The sequence below is a fragment of the Ascidiella aspersa genome, chromosome 1, assembly GCF_963924565.1.
Source record: "Ascidiella aspersa chromosome 1, kaAscAspe10.2, whole genome shotgun sequence".
NCBI lineage: Eukaryota > Metazoa > Chordata > Ascidiacea > Phlebobranchia > Ascidiidae > Ascidiella > Ascidiella aspersa.
The window spans coordinates 13,772,121-13,791,131 of record NC_139447.1 but is presented as its reverse complement, the minus strand read 5'-3'; the positions used below and the strand labels follow the sequence as shown (position 1 = coordinate 13,791,131).

General features: G+C 38.5%; 1 protein-coding gene and 1 non-coding gene across 2 annotated transcripts; both read left to right on the top strand.

Moving 5' to 3' along the window:
- The first annotated feature begins 7,267 nt into the window (after positions 1-7,267).
- Positions 7,268-18,421, top strand: LOC146167887 (cytoplasmic phosphatidylinositol transfer protein 1-like). Its single transcript, XM_083381003.1, has 11 exons — positions 7,268-7,414; positions 7,839-7,987; positions 8,063-8,148; positions 8,329-8,336; positions 8,465-8,551; positions 9,335-9,436; positions 9,656-9,715; positions 10,691-10,794; positions 12,004-12,059; positions 15,657-15,755; positions 16,936-18,421. Exons 1-11 carry the CDS (start codon positions 7,367-7,369, stop codon positions 16,986-16,988), a joined length of 852 nt encoding a protein of 283 aa, XP_083237129.1. The 5' UTR covers positions 7,268-7,366; the 3' UTR covers positions 16,989-18,421.
- Positions 8,891-8,964, top strand: Trnaq-uug (transfer RNA glutamine (anticodon UUG)). Its single transcript has one exon. It is a non-coding gene; the product is annotated as a tRNA-Gln (tRNA).
- Positions 18,422-19,011: the final 590 nt, after the last annotated feature.

Sequence of the window (19,011 nt, the reverse complement as noted above, 5' to 3'; positions counted from 1 at the left end):
TTTATTTGAGTCTAGCAATCACGAACAGTTTTAAAACCGTGACCGTACAGCCCACAGTGGCAGCGCAGCAAGCTGTAAAAACGTAATTCTCACTAGCACAACGCAACACTATGACAACACAATGGACAATTTAGCTAAAGCGTGCAATAACGTAAATGAACAACTAATCAGTTTGGTTTGGAAAAGTAAGTTGCCTGAAAGTTTTATTGCCCAAAAAATTATCTTCTTTAGGAGAGTCGTGTTGATTTTTTTGTTAGGCGGTCCCAGAAAATTGTCCCGCGGACCCCAAAAGGACCGCGGACCCCAGTTTGAGAACCACTGCCTTAGAGGGTTCAAATAAATATGAGTGATCAACGAACAGTTTTGTTTGGTTATGATTACATTTTACCATTAAATAAACCAGTTTCCTATCGCTCATCAAATTTGGATCCAGGGTGTGGCAAGAACGCCTAATTTTTTATATGTGTTAGACCAGTTTAAGAAAAGCCGCAGTGCGTTCTATATGGAACTTTCTGAAATGGAAGATATATTTGCGTTTTGTTTTTCGTCTTTACATAAAAAGTATGAGCCTATACAAATTACTATTAAATGAAAAATAAATAAATAAACAATAAAATATATCACGCTGCTGAAAAGTATTGTTTTAGAGGTTTTCATTGTGACTTTAGAATAACGCTCTGACCCTTTTTAACATTCAATTTTACCCAAATTTATCGGTTAATACATTTTTGCGCGATTGTGCAGCATCGCTCTTAAAACTTTGCTAAGATACGTACGGTTTCCGCGAACATTCCAAGCTTATAAAAAGCAGTCTTTTAAATTAAAAGTTTTTTCAAATACACATTTTTTTCGCGCATCGCGCGCACATTTTTCCCAGCCTCAATAAGACTCCATTTCATTTGCGCGCAAGTCCGACTTTAGTAGCAAGTTTCTGGAGCTTATAAGTCTTTGACGATGCTTTGTGACGTCATTTTTTAACATTTCATGCCCCGATCCAACAAAAATCGTTGATCCGCTCCTGTGACCTTATGTTTGTGGCCTGCAAAGAATATGCATGAAATATTGTGACCCGCGATGCTGTCAACCTTGGACCACCCTGGCCTAGCAAATCAGTTGTTTGTTTTTTGTTTTACTATACCTCTCACAGAGATGGTGTTGTTTTTGCAAACTGCTTATAGTTTGAGAAATGCTCAAACTTAGGTAGTGCTATGTTGGTAGGCCTAACAGAGATATTTGTTATTTATAAGTGAATATAAACAAAGTAACACGCAGCCTATTAAGGAATGTTGTTTCTCGACTCGTTCCCGTCTGAGCCTTTATAGCTCAGTTGGTAGAGCGACGGTCCCGGCTTGACCGGAGGTCGTGAGTTCGAACCTCACTGCAGGCTAGTTGTTTTTCTAGTTGGCTCTGCTTGCATCACAGATCAACAGATTCGGTGAGTCTGCGATGGCTTTCGGTGTACTAATTATACATAAGCCGTAGTCGTTGGTCACAAAGCAGCTTCGAAGGGCTAGATCTCAGTTATTAACACACATATGTGTGAATGTTTCATTGAATAAATGATATGGTACTGTGGATCCACTTCTATGAGGTTGCTTGTACTAACAGATTGATCAAGCATTGACGCATGGTTGTTTCTCGACTCGTTCCCTTCTGAGCCTGCATAGCTCAGTTGGTAGAGCGACGGTCCCGGCTTGACCGGAGATCGTGAGTTCGAACCTCACTGCAGGCTAGTTGTTTTTCAAGTGTGCTCTGCTTGCATCATAGATCAACAGATTCGGTGAGTCTGCGATGGCTTTCGGTGTACTAATTATACATAAGCCGTAGTCGTTGGTCACAAAGCAGCTTCGAAGGGCTAGATCTCAGTTATTAACACACATATGTGTGAATGTTTCATTGAATAAATGATATGGTACTGTGGATCCACTTCTATGAGGTTGCTTGTACTAACAGATTGAGCAAGCATTGGCGCATGGTTGTTTCTCGACTCGTTCCCTTCTGAGCCTGCATAGCTCAGTTGGTAGAGCGACGGTCCCGGCTTGATCGGAGGTCGTGTGTTCGAACCTCACTGCAGGCTAGTTGTTTTTCTAGTCTGCTCTGCTTGCATCATAGATCAACAGATTCGGTGAGTCTGCGATGGCTTTGGGTGTACCTGTTAAGGAACTGCTTTTTTTTCCTACTACAAACTTGTTGCGCGACTCATGGATTTAGAAGTTTTTGGCGTCGGTATATTGGAGTTGCTTTGTAGTTCTTATCGTATGTTTCCGCGACAAATTCCTTACTCAGTATGATTATTTTTTCGTTTTAACTTTTTTGTTGGTTTCTATTTGCCTGAGGTTTGGATTTTTGCCCAAAGAGTAAATAAAACCTTGTCTTGTGCACATTGTTAAAATTATTTTACGTGTACCTAAATTAACTGTAAAACATTGTGTATAGGTGTATGACTATGGTTTATTGCAGGTGTTTTACTGTTGCACAGTAATAATAACTATACTGTGTCATAACTTAACTCAGAGTTAGTTGGACTGGTCCCAAAAGATTTGCGTACGTGTCGTTATAAATTGGCATTTCGCAGCTCCGTGATTCACAAGTGTTATCGCCTTTAACAATCAGTTGTCTGTTTTACTCGAGGCAAACCATAGCAATGATTTTGTTAAATTATTTGATTCAAAGGTTTTAAGGAATTTTGTTTTACTTGGGGGCGATTTAATTGTTATTTTGACCAATAAATAAAACTTTTTATGACAATATTTTGACCTTTTAAGAATACATTAATTTAAAAGCGCATTGTTCTTTAAGATGCCGCATATGTGTCTCAGCGTCTTCAGACATTTTTATGTCTTTTCTGACGACCGGTGGAACACAAATCAGTTATTTTTTTTAGGTTTAGGAAAAGTTTAAAATTCTTCTTTGATATTTTGACATACCGTATCAAAAAGGAACAAAAACTATAAAAAATCCAAATGTAAACAATAGAGTTAGACTGTGGTTATTTAGTAAAATTGTTGAGTAGGCCAAACAGTGTAGTTGAAATACAATGTAAAAAAAGCAAAAAAAAACAAAGGCATTTTATCAAACGTGGGAATGGTATAGTTGCAAATTCCCACCAAAAAAAAGATACAGCAAATAGCCTTACCTTCCAATACATTTATCCAAATCGGAAACACAAGTATCTAACGCAAAAAAGTTTGATCTGAAGTCAGGCCTGCGTTCTTAATCTGCCGGCTCGCATTTATCGTAGGCCTACATTGCTGTAATGAAGATAGAATAGGGCGATAGGCTATAGTTAAAATGTTGTTGGAAGTAATTCAAAGCTGAATTTTAACAAACTTTCAAACTAAACGACCATTTTAAACGTTGTTTTTTAAGTCTAGATGATTTTAATTAGATATAATTTTGACAAAATTTTGACCTTTTCGGCCAAAAATAATCGCCTTATTATTGTTAACTGTTCGGTCATATCTCTGGATGACGACCGTTCAGATTGTAGCGAATCAGCGTCTGTATTTGTTATTAACAGTACTGTGTTTATTGTGCGTGTGCTAAAGTCTGCTAAAGTCTTTCTGGCGTGTTTCCTGTGCGCTGCATCCTGCTAGTTAACTGGCCAGTTTTAATCCTCAACGCATTCGCTTTGAATGCAACGTTAGTCAAAGTGTCCTTTCTACTGCACGACAGTCAACAGATGCATGCCTTACTTGCGAGACGTGTTTGCGAACTATGCTGAATTATGTGAATGTACAATAAATCTATAAGCGACCTGACAGTATGCTCCTTAAATTACAATGGCAGTTTGTTTTTAGTTTCGATTTAGTGGAGTCAGATAGCACGGTGGTCATATCTCACCTGTTGAAATATACATTGGAGACCCCGACTGAGATATGAACACGCAATTAAACCCTTCTGATTTAAATTTTATGCATACTGCCAGGTTGCATAGAAAGTATGTATTCATTTGGTTTGCTAGCGTAGTTTTCTCGTTTGTAAGTATTTTTAAGTTACGCCGATCAGTTATGATTTGTTGAAACGTTTGTTAACAAGTTTATGCCAGCGTTATTGCTTGTCAATTTGATATTTGATTAGCCGTAATGCAGAGAAAAATCGTTTGACGCTTTAAATTAGTGGTTATGCAAGACTGTTATAGTTATTGTTGCGAAATTATGGCCCTTTTTTGGTAAAGTTTTAAAGGTGAAAATATTACGATCGAGGTTGAACACCTCTCGTGATATCTAATCTCAAAACCAATAAACGGATAGATTCTATCTCAACCAGCACTTACAGAAGTCGTTACTTCGAAAGTGTCAAGGCCACTGCGGCTACTGTCTCTGATCACGTGTTATGGTGATTGATCTTTTATATCTCACCCAAAATAACCTGATCACTTTGTCTGAAATTCCTGCGTCACTTAACCGTTATGATTTATAAGAAGGAAAACAGAGCAGAAGGCCAAACCTTGTTGCCAATTCCCAACATAACGCGAGATTTATCTCAATTGTGACTGCAAGCGAAAATGCTCTGGGTATTATAAACCCATGATTGCTAAGGCCTTTGATGCCTCATTTACCTTTCAGACGGTGTGAGATAACCGTCATATAGCCCACATGAAGTTACTAGCATGCAGAGAGTAACTTTCTAGAATAACCTTTTGCGCCAAGGTTATTATGTCTGCTTTAGGGAACCCATCTAATGTGGACTAGGCGATGTAATTTGTTTTCGCGTTTTTGAGATTAGCACCTTGCCCCTTTTAATTGGTATTCTAGAGCAAAAGACTCTAAGCAACTAACTTCAGTTTTGCGATTTGAAATTAGAATTGCGTTTTAAGACGATCATTTTCTGCATTATAGGCTATTCAAAAGTGTTTTGCATTGTTGTTTATTGTGCCTTTCAAGTACCATTTCAGACGTTACATCGTGTCGTACAACCAGCTACCCCTGGAGTTGTTCGTGGGCCGCCAAGACAAGGAATTCATGAACCCTCTTCGCTCTATTGAACACCACGGTTCCCAACACGTGCTGTTTCCATATTGCACAAATGTCCGACGTTCTGCGTTTGTTGGTCGACTTCTGATCGGATCCTGGGAAGATTTTAAAGAAGAAGCGCGGCTCAACGAACTGCTAGGAACTTTTTTTGTGTTCCTGGGGGAAGGCGGATGGTGTAGCGAATCAGCGTCTGTATTTGTTATTAACAGTACTGTGTTTATTGTGCGTGTGCTAAAGTCTGCTAAAGTCTTTCTGGCGTGTTTCCTGTGCGCTGCATCCTGCTAGTTAACTGGCCAGTTTTAATCCTCAACGCATTCGCTTTGAATGCAACGTTAGTCAAAGTGTCCTTTCTACTGCACGACAGTCAACAGATGCATGCCTTACTTGCGAGACGTGTTTGCGAACTATGCTGAATTATGTGAATGTACAATAAATCTATAAGCGACCTGACAGTATGCTCCTTAAATTACAATGGCAGTTTGTTTTAGTTTCGATTTAGTGGAGTCAGATAGCACGGTGGTCATATCTCACCTGTTGAAATATACAAGATCAAACTGATGAAGGACTTGCGTTATCCAACCTATCTGCCTCACATGGGTTATTAAAGTGGCTATACAATTATGTGATTTCTGATAGCAACAATTCTTTTTGCAGTTCGTGTGCTTTCAAGTTAAAAACAGAGGATTCAACAGAAAGTCTGCTGGCGATCAGGTCTAATTTTGGCCTTATGCTCCGTTTTATAAGAGTATGTGTTTATTCCTTCTAAAAATTTTAAGTTCTAAAAATTAGATTTGCAAAATTGTTGATCAAATAGGCCTACTTAACCCAAGAGTTGTGGTTTAAATCTCGTTGATCTATTCTAGTACCGGTATAAAATATTTTTGTTGTTTACCGCGACACGCGCTACTGCATATTCGCTGAGGCGTTCTTTTTTTCCATTGACAACTTTTAAATAGTCAAAATAGGTAGTAGACAAAACAGCTGCAAAGAAGTGAGTAGCCTATCTCTGCTGGTTTAAGTTGCAAATGTGGCGTTTTGCAACTTCAAAACATACAAAACCAATTGTGTAACAATACGTTTATCTTTTTCTCGCTTCGTAGGGGCCCAAACGAATGTTGAGTCAGCTTCAGGAAATTAATGTATAATTCTTGGATTAAGGCCAGAATGCATTTCAGTTTCATAGCACTTTTTGCCGAGTTCAGAAATGTGCAGTGCCAAATGTTCGAGTTTCTAGTCTAAAATTAGGGTTTCAAGCACACCTGGAGTATTTTATGCGATCAAAAAGGTAGACAGTAGGGCGCTCTTTTAAAACAAAAAAAAATAATACCGAATACCACAACGCATATTGTTTGGGTTAGGGTGCGGGTTAGCGTTTGGGTGACGGTGGGTCAAGTAATATTATGTTTATTATTAATAATAACTTGACCCACCCTCAACCAAACGCTAACCCGCACCCTAACCCAAACAATCTGCGTTGTGGTATGCGGCATTTGAAGAAAGTTTTTTTTTTATTAATTTTTACTTACAATAGTGAAAGAGCGCCGACAGTAGTCCTCTGATGTGTATAGGGGTAACACTAATTTACGGAATGATGAATGGTCAGAATAGTCGGAACGCTCACAGTATTATTATTAAATATAATAACACTTGACCCACCTTCACCCAAACGCTAACCCAAATATTGTGCGTTGGTTTAATAATTGTTTTAACGGGGTAACACTTAAATTAGTGAGCGTTCCGACCAACCCGTGACTCAGTCATGCAATGCAGGTTCTTAGGCCAGTTTGCATTTCATTTCACTTCACGCCAAGATCTCTGGTCTGCAGAACCAAATTTTGAGGCGTGCAGGTGTGGAAAAAACAAGTGTGCAATATACCAATTCAAGTGCGCACAAAAATTTCTTTAGAAAACATATTGTGTGTGCACCTCGCAAAGAATGCAGACTGGCTCTAAGCAATGCATATAAACGAAAAACAAAGGTGAACTGTAAAACAAGGCCAGTCTACATTCTGTCGCAGTTCTTTTGCAACACTTAAATGGTATATTGCCCACTTAATTATGTGGAAAATGATTGAACTAAGGTAGTATTCCAAGAAACATTATTGCACACCTTTAACACCTAAAAATTGGTGCAGCACACCAAAATCTCAGCTCCAGGGTTTTAGCAAATACATGCCATTCTGTCACTTTGTTCTAAATAGTTTCAAAAAGTTGCAGGAATATTAACAATTAGTTTCTCAGAACTTTTTAAAACATATGTTTAAAATAAGGATTTATGTTTTTTTAGCATACAGATGTAGGATTTTTTTTCCGAATATGAAATTAAAATGTGTACAATAAACTTTATGAAGTGATTCACTATAATTTTTTAATTTTAAATCTTCTGCAAAATGTTGCTCAAGGAGTACCGGATATGCATGCCATTAACAGTTAATGAGGTTTGTAAGCAGTTCACATGTTTTATGTGCCAACAATTTTGGAATGTATAATTTTCTGGCAACAAGTTTTTATATATTTAGAACTATCAGTACTTATTCATGACGTAATTTGTTTTTTATAATATACTAGGATAATTAGCAGGATTGATCTGAAAGTGAAAAAGGCAAAAGCTAACTACTCCTGATCCATAGCACCTGAGGCAATTGACTTGGCCCCAAACCGGAAATCTGTGCACCAAACTTTAGTATTTAATTACTATCCACAGTGTTAGCAAAATTTCGTTTGAGAATTTTGCAGAGCCAAAGACACTAGTGTAAATTTAAAGTTCAGTACTTGGGCAATCTATCAAATTTGTTAATTTTTTTATTAATTTTCAGTTATTTCTTTTATTCTTTATATATTTTTTTCTTGTTATGTTTGCAGTATCGCAGGGGTCAGCTATACATGATAAATCGACACAGCAATGAGCAAAGTGAGGTTGGGGAGGGTGTTGAGGTGATTGCAAATGAGCCTTGCTTTGACGAGCATCACGGAAATGGCAGATTTACAGAGAAAAGAATACATCTTAATAAGTAAGAAATATCAGTTCTGTCATTTGGATTAAAATTCGTTTTTATGCATTTTGCTGAATTTATTATTTGATATAGTCGCCTTCCTAACTGGGCCAAGTCCTTTTTCCCCAGCATCTATGTGACCGAAAAAGCGTGGAACTTTTACCCTTACACCATTACAGGTAAACTCAAGTCTAGATCAGCAGTGGCAAAATATAGATATAATCTCAGTCCTCATAACAAGCAAAAACTTTTTATTAAAACAAAATATATGAGTTTGTATATTTATATAATAGTTTTATAAAGTTTTACTGTTATTCTCTTTTTTTCATATTTGCTTCAAATTCTACTGCTGGTTAAAGAATATTCGGTGAGTTTTGTTAAATTTTAATATTTATAACAAAATAGACAAATAGTAGTTTTTTTTTCAAGTAGTATATGACAACAAGAAATTTCAAGTTAATGTTTTTTACAGATAACTTTTTTGCATTTATTTAGTGTCCATGGCTCGGAAGACTGCATGTACATGTGGAAACCAGATATGAAAACAACAATGGGTCAAATGATGATTTCGACATGGCAAAGGTTAAATATATACAGTACACCGAAAAGCCATCGCAGACTCGCCGAATCTGTCGATCTATGATGCAAGCAGAGCAAGCCAGAAAAACAACTGGCCTGCAGTGAGGTTCGAACTCACGACCTCCGGTCAAGCCGGGACCGTCGCTTTACCAACTGAGCTATGCAGGCTCAGAGAGGAGCGAGTCGAGAAACAACCATGCGCCAATACTTGCACATTTTGTTAGTACAAGCAACTTCACACTGGGGGATCATCAGTCCGTATCAATCAATGAAATACACACTTGTACTAACAAAATGTGCAAGTATTGGCGCATGGTTGTTTCTCGACTCGCTCCTCTCTGAGCCTGCATAGCTCAGTTGGTAGAGCGACGGCCCGGCTTGACCGGAGGTCGTGAGTTCGAACCTCACTGCAGGCCAGTTGTTTTTCTGGCTTGCTCTGCTTGCATCATAGATCGACAGATTCGGCGAGTCTGCGATGGCTTTTCGGTGTACTATTGATACGGAAGCTGTAATCATTGGTCATAAAGCAACTTCCGAGGGGCTAGATCACAGATGTTATTAAACACATATGTTTGTGTGTGTCTTTCATTAAATATATATACTTTTGGATCAGCACCTAAAATTATGCTGTTTGTTATAAATATTGAAGATGTGCAAAAATGATATAAGAAATATGTGCAGTTCTGCATGAATTTTAAATAGTTTTTGAATTTTTACTATCTACAGTTCTACACCTTATTAATTAATGGTTGGGCCAACCAGTTTATGTCTGGGATATTTAAACAGGTTAAAGATGAAATAGATGAATGTGATTTTGCACAAAGAGAAGTCATTCATCTTGATCTAGCTTATGACCCAGTTCCTGACAAGCATTACAAAGCAGATGAGGTATTTATTTCATATTTACACTTTTTTTCGCGGATTAACACTGACAAATACGGAAAACAATTTTTTTATATATAAATTTAACCATGACATTATGTAATGCTGTGTATGTGTGTGTTTGTAAAGAATTGCTGCAAAGCGTATATTTTGCTTACATCCCATTGGATTAATATTTAACCACTACTCTGTTTGTGTTGCTCTTAAACACACTTTTATTGACAGGATTGCACAAAATTTCACTCTGTTAAGACAGGAAGGGGTCCATTACAAAGGAATTGGAGGGTAAGTCACTGTATTGAACTTTTGTAAGGGCGGATATATAGCAATTAATCCATGATGTCATAATGGCAATCATCATAAAGGCACATGGATGTGTAAGTAATCAACTAATCAGCTTACTTATTCAGCATTGATTAAACATTAACTGCAATCATTTACTTGACAGTATAATCTTTAAATGACCAACCTTATAAATAAGTAAGTTAATTTCTGACCTTTAGAAAGATTAACTATTGGTTTTCAAAACAAAGTAGTATATTACGATGTTCTCAATGGCAACTTTTAAATTTCGTTCATTAATTGTCTTGTCCTATAATGGGCGTGCAGTTAAAAAATTACCGTAACAGCATCTATATATAAATCCTCTACGTAAATAAACGTTATGCAAGTGGCCTCGCGAGTTTATATATGGTACCATATTTTGTTTGGTAGATTCGAGAGTAATTGCATGCACGATGCTTTCAATTGGTTTATCACCTCAACCAAACAATAGGCCGTCCGCCACCCGCCGCAATGACAAAAAAATCACTAAGGCAGTGTACTTCGACTTTCCCCCTATAAAATGCCCTCAAATATTGACGGTTATTTACAGCACCTGTTTTTACATAAACGCTGGCAAAAACGTACTATCTATTGATTGCGTGTGTGAAAATGGGCTCTAACAATTTCATATTGGTGTGTAGGTGTGTATTATGTGTAATTACAGGATTTGCCATATTCTAAAACTCTTTTCGTTTCGACCAGGATCAACTGCTAAATCAGTGTGGCCTACTTCCATTTAGTCGCTTCGATCAAACATTTTTTAAAGCATTATTGAAATCGTTGCGTTTAAATTCTTTGGTAGCGGTCCCCGCATTTTATTGAAGGAACTGTTACATCCCTTACGACCCACTGTGCAATACAATAGCGTTTCCTTAATACCTCACTGGCCTGTTTAATAGCTGAGGTGGCTTGCCAGTAACGTCAATGTTCTCGCAGGAAAACCACACGCCAATCATGTGCTCGTACAAGCTGGTGGCCGCCAAATTCGAAGTGTGGGGAATGCAAGGCAAGGTGGAAAACTTCATACACCGCGCAGTTAAGTAAGTGCCTTTCGTGCAACAATGCGAAATGAACCAAGCCGTTTGCGCAGGGATGTGTGGTAGAGGGTAATCAAAAATGGCAGAAATAATTATGCATAACTTTATGAAACAATATAAGACAGTTACAAAATTAAGGATTGGGGAGTAAAGGGTGTTTTAAATAGAACTAACATTTGGATCATTAAAATCAATTTGCATTAGAAGTGCACGAAGCTTTTTTTCACGTGAGCGTACAACTTTTACCTGTTTAATTTTTCATGTTCGATCCCTATCGACAAACCCCTTTCCGCGTACGTTATGCCCACTTGTAAACCTTTTCCATTGCGACGGTTCACAATCTTGCGTTGGGTCGCCCAAAATCGACCTTTGCTCTAAGAAGCGGCGGCTGATGATTGCTCGCGCAGTTCACGCCAAAGACCTCCGCAACCCCGATCGATAGCGGCTTTATTCGGGGTCCGCCTCGTCACTCTCGACCATGTCTTTAGTGTAAACAAGGGTCGCGCGTCGATTCGGCTGTCCGGCAGATAGTCTCGTCTCTCTCCGCTCATCAATATTTAATCGACTCGGCCTGCCGCGCGAGAGCTTGCCTGCGCCAAGTGATTGCGCGCGCTGGAGCTGCCGCGTAGTCCGGTCGCGCTTGGAAATTAATGACCGCGACTTGGACGCTTAATTCGTGCGGCAGTGAACATTGAACAAGACGAGACACACCTGCTCGCTTATTTTTAGCCCCTGTTTGTTTTTCCTTTCCCTCCTTTTTTGGCCTGGCATGTTAAATCCCACTGGTCTGTTGTTGGAATCTTTAGGTTCTGTCAGTCAAACAACTTTACAGTGGTGGAATGCGATGTCAGCGTTTTTGCACGCGTTAGTCTGCCATACTGCCGGTAATATTGCCACTTAGCCGATATAAATCCAACACGCGCACGTTCTGATAAAGGGTAGCATAAGGCAGGCTTAATAAATTTGCTTCCGGGTGGTTCATAGGTCATGCGATTGCTCATTATATTTCGTTATACGACCTGTAGTGACGTGTTATATCTTCTATGCCATATTTATACACTCCATTAGTACCACTGATAACTCAATTCAAGCCTAACAACATTGACAGTGCGTCGAAATGTGACGCGGATTGCAAGTCCATAGGCGACACGTTCAATAAAAATTTATGTAACTGTGCTACATTCTGAATTGATCTGACCTGGTGTTTTGCAGGGACACCTTGTTGCTGGCCCACCGACAAGCGTTTGCCTGGATCGACATTTGGTATGGTAAGTAGACAGCTAAATCTATAATTAAACGAGCCAATCGCCGTAGTTCCTATCGACAATGGCAAATGTTAGTTCGGGTATCTTGGCATTCTAATTAACTGTATTAAGGAATGGGTTTTTTAACCGACAGGACATAGGATCGATAGTTGATTAACCGGTAAGCATGACGTTTTTATGAGTTAGGCCCGCTTAAACTTGGTTCAACCCCTGTACAAACGGCGTTTTACTGCTCCAAAGCTCATGTTATTCGTAGCGCGACTTCAGATTTCCAGTGGAGCGTTGTACATTGGTGTAGTGCGCACTTCAACCGCTAAAGAGCAGTCGCTGAATGTTTAAACAACCGCCAGACGGGAGTGCGACTGTTTTCATTAAAAGCATCGCTACACAGTCGAAAATAGCGATATCCATCGATTGGTGCAAGTTAGAGCCTCATCTAAAGCATTTCGTGCTAATGCACATTTAACCTTTACCGACCATTGTATGTCGGACTGTTGTCATTGCCTGAGGCACCTTATCGCATTTGTGACATGACGTCTTTGGTGCGTTTACACCGATAGTGTTTACCTGATATTGCAAAGCTCTCCACATCAACTTTGCTTTGTGTTGTAATACATGCTTAATCATCAGCTGTGCTATATTACCATACGAATAACGAGGCTGTATAATGTGCCCGTGTCTAATCATAAGCTAGCACAATATTTTCCCATGTATGAATTAAATCTTAGATTGGAAACGTATTACGTTTTGTCATATGTTCATAATTTTTACGTTAAACACTTAAATAATAACCTAGTTCGCTAGCATCAAAAAGTGCATTTAGGAAAATCTAAAAATGCTTATATTATGTAGTCTTTTCTTTGTTTTCGACAATCGCCGCCTCGCTTAATCAATGCTGTTCAATTTCAAGCTGGTATTGTGCTTTCCGCCCTAAAACAACGCGATAAATTCGTTAACATAAAACACATATAAAAAAAAACGTTTACAAATTATCAGTTGGTATTTGGTCCGATTTCAGTTTAGCTTGCCCGCACGAAAGTCTTTACAGACGTTTTAAGATTCGTTGTCAAAATTTGTGTACCATTATTGTTAATGGAGGAAAGAATACTCTGCATATCCTATGTGATGTAAATGTTGTCGTTTAAGGTGGCCACGTAAAGGGCTGCGACAGCAATTGTGTGGTTTGCGAGTATGTAAATAGGATGCGCAAAACTATCATTCTCCTGCACGCGCCACTTTGATTGAAGCCTTAATGCAGTCGAGAGCTCTCTGGAACCCCAAGAGATTCGCAGCATTGACACAAGGCGCTTTGGGATTCTTTCGATGTAGGCTGGTAATTGACCTGGTCCTTATATCCGGTTTATAGTCGTTGTTGATGAGCCGACGTCGAGAGCGGCGTCGCGTAGCTGCACTTTATCACTGGCGAGCGAAAGTGGGAATGCAAGGAGACGCACAGCTTTTTGTTGATGCTTGGCTCCTTGGGTGTTGGGTTTTATTTTCTGTTAATCGGCGACGACAGTTTTTTTATGACTTATACTATTGAAAACAGTTTACTTTTAGAGCCTATTAAATAGCTTGTGTTTTTGTTCTTATTTTTAATGTAAACATGTCGTTTTCGGTCGATCGCACCAAAATGCATTGGAGACTTGATAAAAAAAGTAAAAAGGTATGCTAAAATTGGATGTAAAGTGAAACTGAACATCTCCAGCACCAAAATAATAAGCCCCTTGTATTCTCAACACATCCTTCAATTAGTCTCGAAAATGAGCACAAGCCTGAACAAACATTCAATAAATCAATTACGACGGTGGTTTAATCGAAACACAATAGCAAATATTTAACAGAACGGTATTCGTAAACAATTCACAGGGTCGCACATTTTATCGGCGTTTGCCGCGTTGCTCGTGACTCGCACGTCAGCTAATCTATTATTCAAGCCGCTTAGACACCAAACTGTAATTTCAAAAATGCAATATCACAAATGGAAATTATTTTATTACTTTTTGAAGAGCTTTGCAAAGCCCCACTTCAGCTGTGTGATAATACACTGTCAAGTCTGGATGAGGTATGGCTTCGGTAGCTTAGCTTTATTATTATTTTTCGGTCCTAGTACAATGTCTGCTCGACATTCGATTTTATATTTCTCGAAAGTGGGCGTTCTATCAGTTTTAACTCGCGATTGCCGTGTAAGCATAATAATCGATCGAATCATATATGTGCAAAATGACTGGCGGAAATGTGACGCGTATTAGCCTGACTGGGCAAACGACAATAATAATAGTTATGTCACGGGTCGTCCTTTTTATTGGCAAGAAAGTAAAGCGTTAGAGACCACATGGCCAAACTTAGTATGTTATCAGAGGTTTTACTTCTCGTATGAGCAAGCAGCAAGATTGCCAGCGATCGTGCGTCACAAACTGGTCAACACTACCACCTTGTCTCGGCTATTCTCTGTCCCGGCTAAGAGATAATAATAATAAATGTTTATTTGTTGCTACAATGCGAACACAGTGGCAAAGGATCAACGAAGAACCACAAAATGGTTATCGAGTCAGTTGACCCTAAGAGATGTATCCTTTTCGGCGAATTTCATCCTTTACTGAGCTGGTCGACCTTATAAAGTTCACATCGTGACGAGCTGCCATCGGAGACCCAAGGGGTGTCTACAGTTTCGCGCACAGGGTTTGGCCCTGTCACACGGTTGGCCTTTTTAGCTTAAGTGCGTGCTTGATAGTTTAAGGGGGCGGTACCTAATGACGTCCGAGCATGACACGCCCAAACTATTACGTAAACATTTTCGAGAGAAATTTTAATAAAATAACACCATGGAATATGTGTGTACGTCATTTAGTTGACTATAAAGATATATCATTTAGTTGATTGTAAAGGTTTTCGCCACAAAACAAAAAATCAGACACGGCAAGTGTCAAATTGAATGACCTTATTTAATGACTGAAAGTCAGATTAGGGTTGCCCCCATTACCTGTAAACAGCAGATACCTGACGTTTTAGAAAATAGGTAGGTTTTAGTATGTATCCAATCGTAAAAACGGCTTTAAGAGATTTGACCTATCCTAAAATAATATGCGCCCCCCCCCAACATGTCAAACATTCCATCAACAAATTTACTTTACCTCGCTCAAAACCATGTGCCCCTAGTTAAGTCGCAAATAGTTTTGCTGTGCCATCATTTTACATAATATGTTAAAAAATTAATTCTTTATGAAATATGGTTTGGTGTGCATCACAGAAAAAACATCAGACTGTTTGTCATTTTCGGATTTATTGCGAATTTAAAGAATTTTATATTGTTGAAATTAGCCCTTGCCGATTTTTTATTACATCAGACAAAATTTAAAGTGGAGAATTGCAGTTACTTTACTGTTATCAAACAGCCGTAGTTTGTTTGTGTGGCTTTAAGGTCGGTGTATAGGTTACTCTGACGCGTGGTTTCGATTTCAAAATGTAGCATCAACAGCTATTCACAGGCTTAAACAACAGTTTGTAAACGTCTCTGTGACACAAAGGGCCACAGTAAAGCCAAAAGTTCGGTGTTTTCAATTGATTTTTCGTTCGACGTGCCCTCTTGTCTTTCGACAGACATGTCCTTCGACAATATCCGTCAATACGAGACGGACATCCAGGCCGAGACGAATGACAAAGTACGAACAAGTCAAGTCATCCAGAACTCGTCGACTGGTACGTGTACACTGTATAACACTATGAACACAACTTTAATGCAACAATGCAAGCATGAACATAGACCTTTTTTACTCACTGTACCCTTTTGGCTACAAACCAATTATCGCGCCCCCTAGTTTATGTTAAATAACTAATGGTATTTTAGCCTGTCCAAGTAATGTAACGCCATTGGTTGAAAAACGTTAAACTATAAAAAGAGTTTTTATACCTAATATGCGTTTCAGTAAATTGGGTGGAAATTGCTTACACTATAGTGCAGGGGTTCTAACTTTATTTAACACGGACCCCTAAAAATGTTTTTAGTTTGCACGGACCAGGTTCGCCATAAAATGTTTTAGAGATGAGGTCAAAAAACAAGTTAACCTAAGAAACCCGTTGTTTTCGATCAAACAAATATGATAAAACTGAATTAAAATCCAAATACACCCGAAGAGAAGGTGACAAAACTTTTTTACTGTTAAAACTCCTTTTTTTGTAAATTATTCCATTTTTAAATAATATACTACGATTTTAACTCAGCTCTCATGGACCCCCTAACAGTGTTCGACGGACCCCCAAGAGGTCGATAGATACCAGATGAAGAACCCACTGATATAGAGACTGTTTACTACTGTTGTAGCTAACCTGTTCCTTCAGCTTACCACTTACACTATTAAAGCTAGTCTGTATGAACTAAAACTCGTCTGTATGGGATACTGAAATGCACCCACGTAGTCAATCGTACGCATTACGGACTACATTACGTATCACCTCACGTGCAACGCAGATTTTTATTCGTTTATCGTAAATTCACCGGGAAACTAATAAAAACGTGCTAACACGGCCTGTAGTTCAAACTTTAACGTACAGATACAGGCTACCCTGTAGTCAAATTGTAAACGTATGTATGTTTCCAACTTAGTTTTAACGCTAAACTTTTTTCAATTGAGCTTCAAACCTTGATTTAAAAAAAAATGTCCGAAGTAGCCCAGTTCTATTAGATTTGTATGGATGTTCACGGACAGAATAAATGTAACAGCCCAAAACCTAACCTTGTTTTTAAGTAAATTGGTTTTAGTTGCCATGCGAAAATAAAGCATGTGGCATATTGGTTTGCTTAGTTGTGCGCAAAAGGTATTTTTGGGAAAATTAACCAATGCCAAGATCGCAAGTTATTAGATATATTTATTTGATTTAGCGCCAGACGTTGGACAATGCTCAAACTCGCGACACAGCAAAAAAACTACTTAAAAAAGCTGTGCGCACCCACCTTACGATGAAGTGTCGGAGAAGGCTACAAGATTGAGTATTTCTTTAAAGAGGCTTTTCATCCCGCTTCCTCTAAAGCCTTAGACCTTGGAGTCTAAGGTTTTGTAACTATCGCGTTTTGCTTTTGTTTTTCCTTGCTGAGTACTTTAGTAAATATTGTTTGGTGTTTTAAGGTTTTATGCTTTTCTTTCAAATTGCCCGTATCTTCTCCCGCAAAACTGCATATAGGGATGTCCGATGCTTTTATTTCATTTCTATTCCCAAACATAGTTAACGTGACCTTAACACCTATATGAAATATCAAGTGGTTTAGCTCTTAGCTATTCGGTTACTTCCTAACAAGCAATAACGGTTTAGTTAAACATCGTATCTGCACTCAAACCCACACAGTAGCGGACATTCCTAGTTGTAGATCTATTGCGCTGCCATCCTATCACAATCAATATTGGATTGCTGAGCCGAGAGCAATTGATACGTTACGTTACTGTGCTCACAACCGGCTATTAGCTTTTGCAGAAGAATATATATACCGGCTTTGCTGTCATACTATGATCATGCTTAAATTAAATTACACAGAATTACAAAAGGCTTGTAGAATGTCTTGTCCCGTTCATACAAATCCAGTAGATTACAGTTTCAATGCAAAACTTGCCCGTATAGTGCTGCCCCCTTTCCGTACCTTTGTGTTACCAAATTTAACGTGTAAAGACGAGTTACAGATTGGAGTGATATTGTACAACCCTGTGACGCCTCATTCGTTTTGTAAAGATTTGTTTATATTGTTTTCTTTTTCCCTGAAACATCGTACTTTCTCTGGCAAACCGTCACAAACGTAACTATTTTTTTCATCGTGCAATATTTGCAGTCCAATCCCTTTTAAGAGCAGGGATTTTTGCAACCAGTTGTGGTGGTGCTGTAGCTGATCACCGGAATGCCTTGATGACGATATCCGTCGCCCCTGCCATGGCTGTTAATTGCCGCTCAGTTTTGGCTTAATTTACGCAAGCCCTGCCAAAAACATGGACGCGTCGTCGTAATCCACTGTGCGTTGATGTTTTTCCGCGAAATAAACTTCGCGTTACTTTTGAATGCGTACATTTTTTTTACACGGAGCTAATATCCGACTAATTTTTTTTGTGGTGATGTTGATCGTGCGTGGTCGTTTGTAGCTACGGATGCAGAAAAATCTACCTTCAATAGGTAGATTTTTCATGGCAACTAAATGCGTAATACCTTTCATTTGCCTTTTCTAGCTACATCTAAGAATCTGCTTCAAATAGTTGAAAAAGGTGATTATAATAAATTGGAAAACCTTCGGTTCCAATGGCAATATGACGACCTAGAACAGTGATAATTTTTTTCGTTTTGTCCACCCCTAGAATCTATCTCCAGATTTCATTCACCCTTGTGAAAAAACTTTGTTTTAGCAAATTCTCACCTGTGTACTGAACAGGTTGAACATCCGGAAAATTCGCCATGCTTGCAAGCTATCATCCGTTTCTGACGGTTCACACTTATTCACTCTTTTTGGTTGGTTCACCCTGACAAAAATTTTATTCACCTGATTAAGAAACACTGACCTAGAAAACGTGACCAGGTATAAGCCATGATTTTATCGCCACTAGAAAAATAATTAATATTCGCGCCAGGGTGTTTGATACCAACTTTTTTGCGACCAAAATAACATTCATCAAAGCAAAAATATATTTGGGTTACCTAGTAAAGATAGCACAGCTTTCATTAATTAAATGCGCTCAAAATTGTAAAAAAAAACAAGTAAAATTTGTAGGCCTAAATTTAAGTTAACACAACTCTTAGTGCCTCATTTTGCTTTCGTTGTGCTTTGGTTGTAAAAGATTCTTGTGAAAGATACAAAAATTGTATTAAGACAGATAAAATTGACAAGGAGTAAATTGACTCCCTTTATATCTCTCCGATAAACAGTTATGTAATTAAATAATGACATGTTATTGAATCATTTTTTTAACAGTTTGGCTAGACGTTT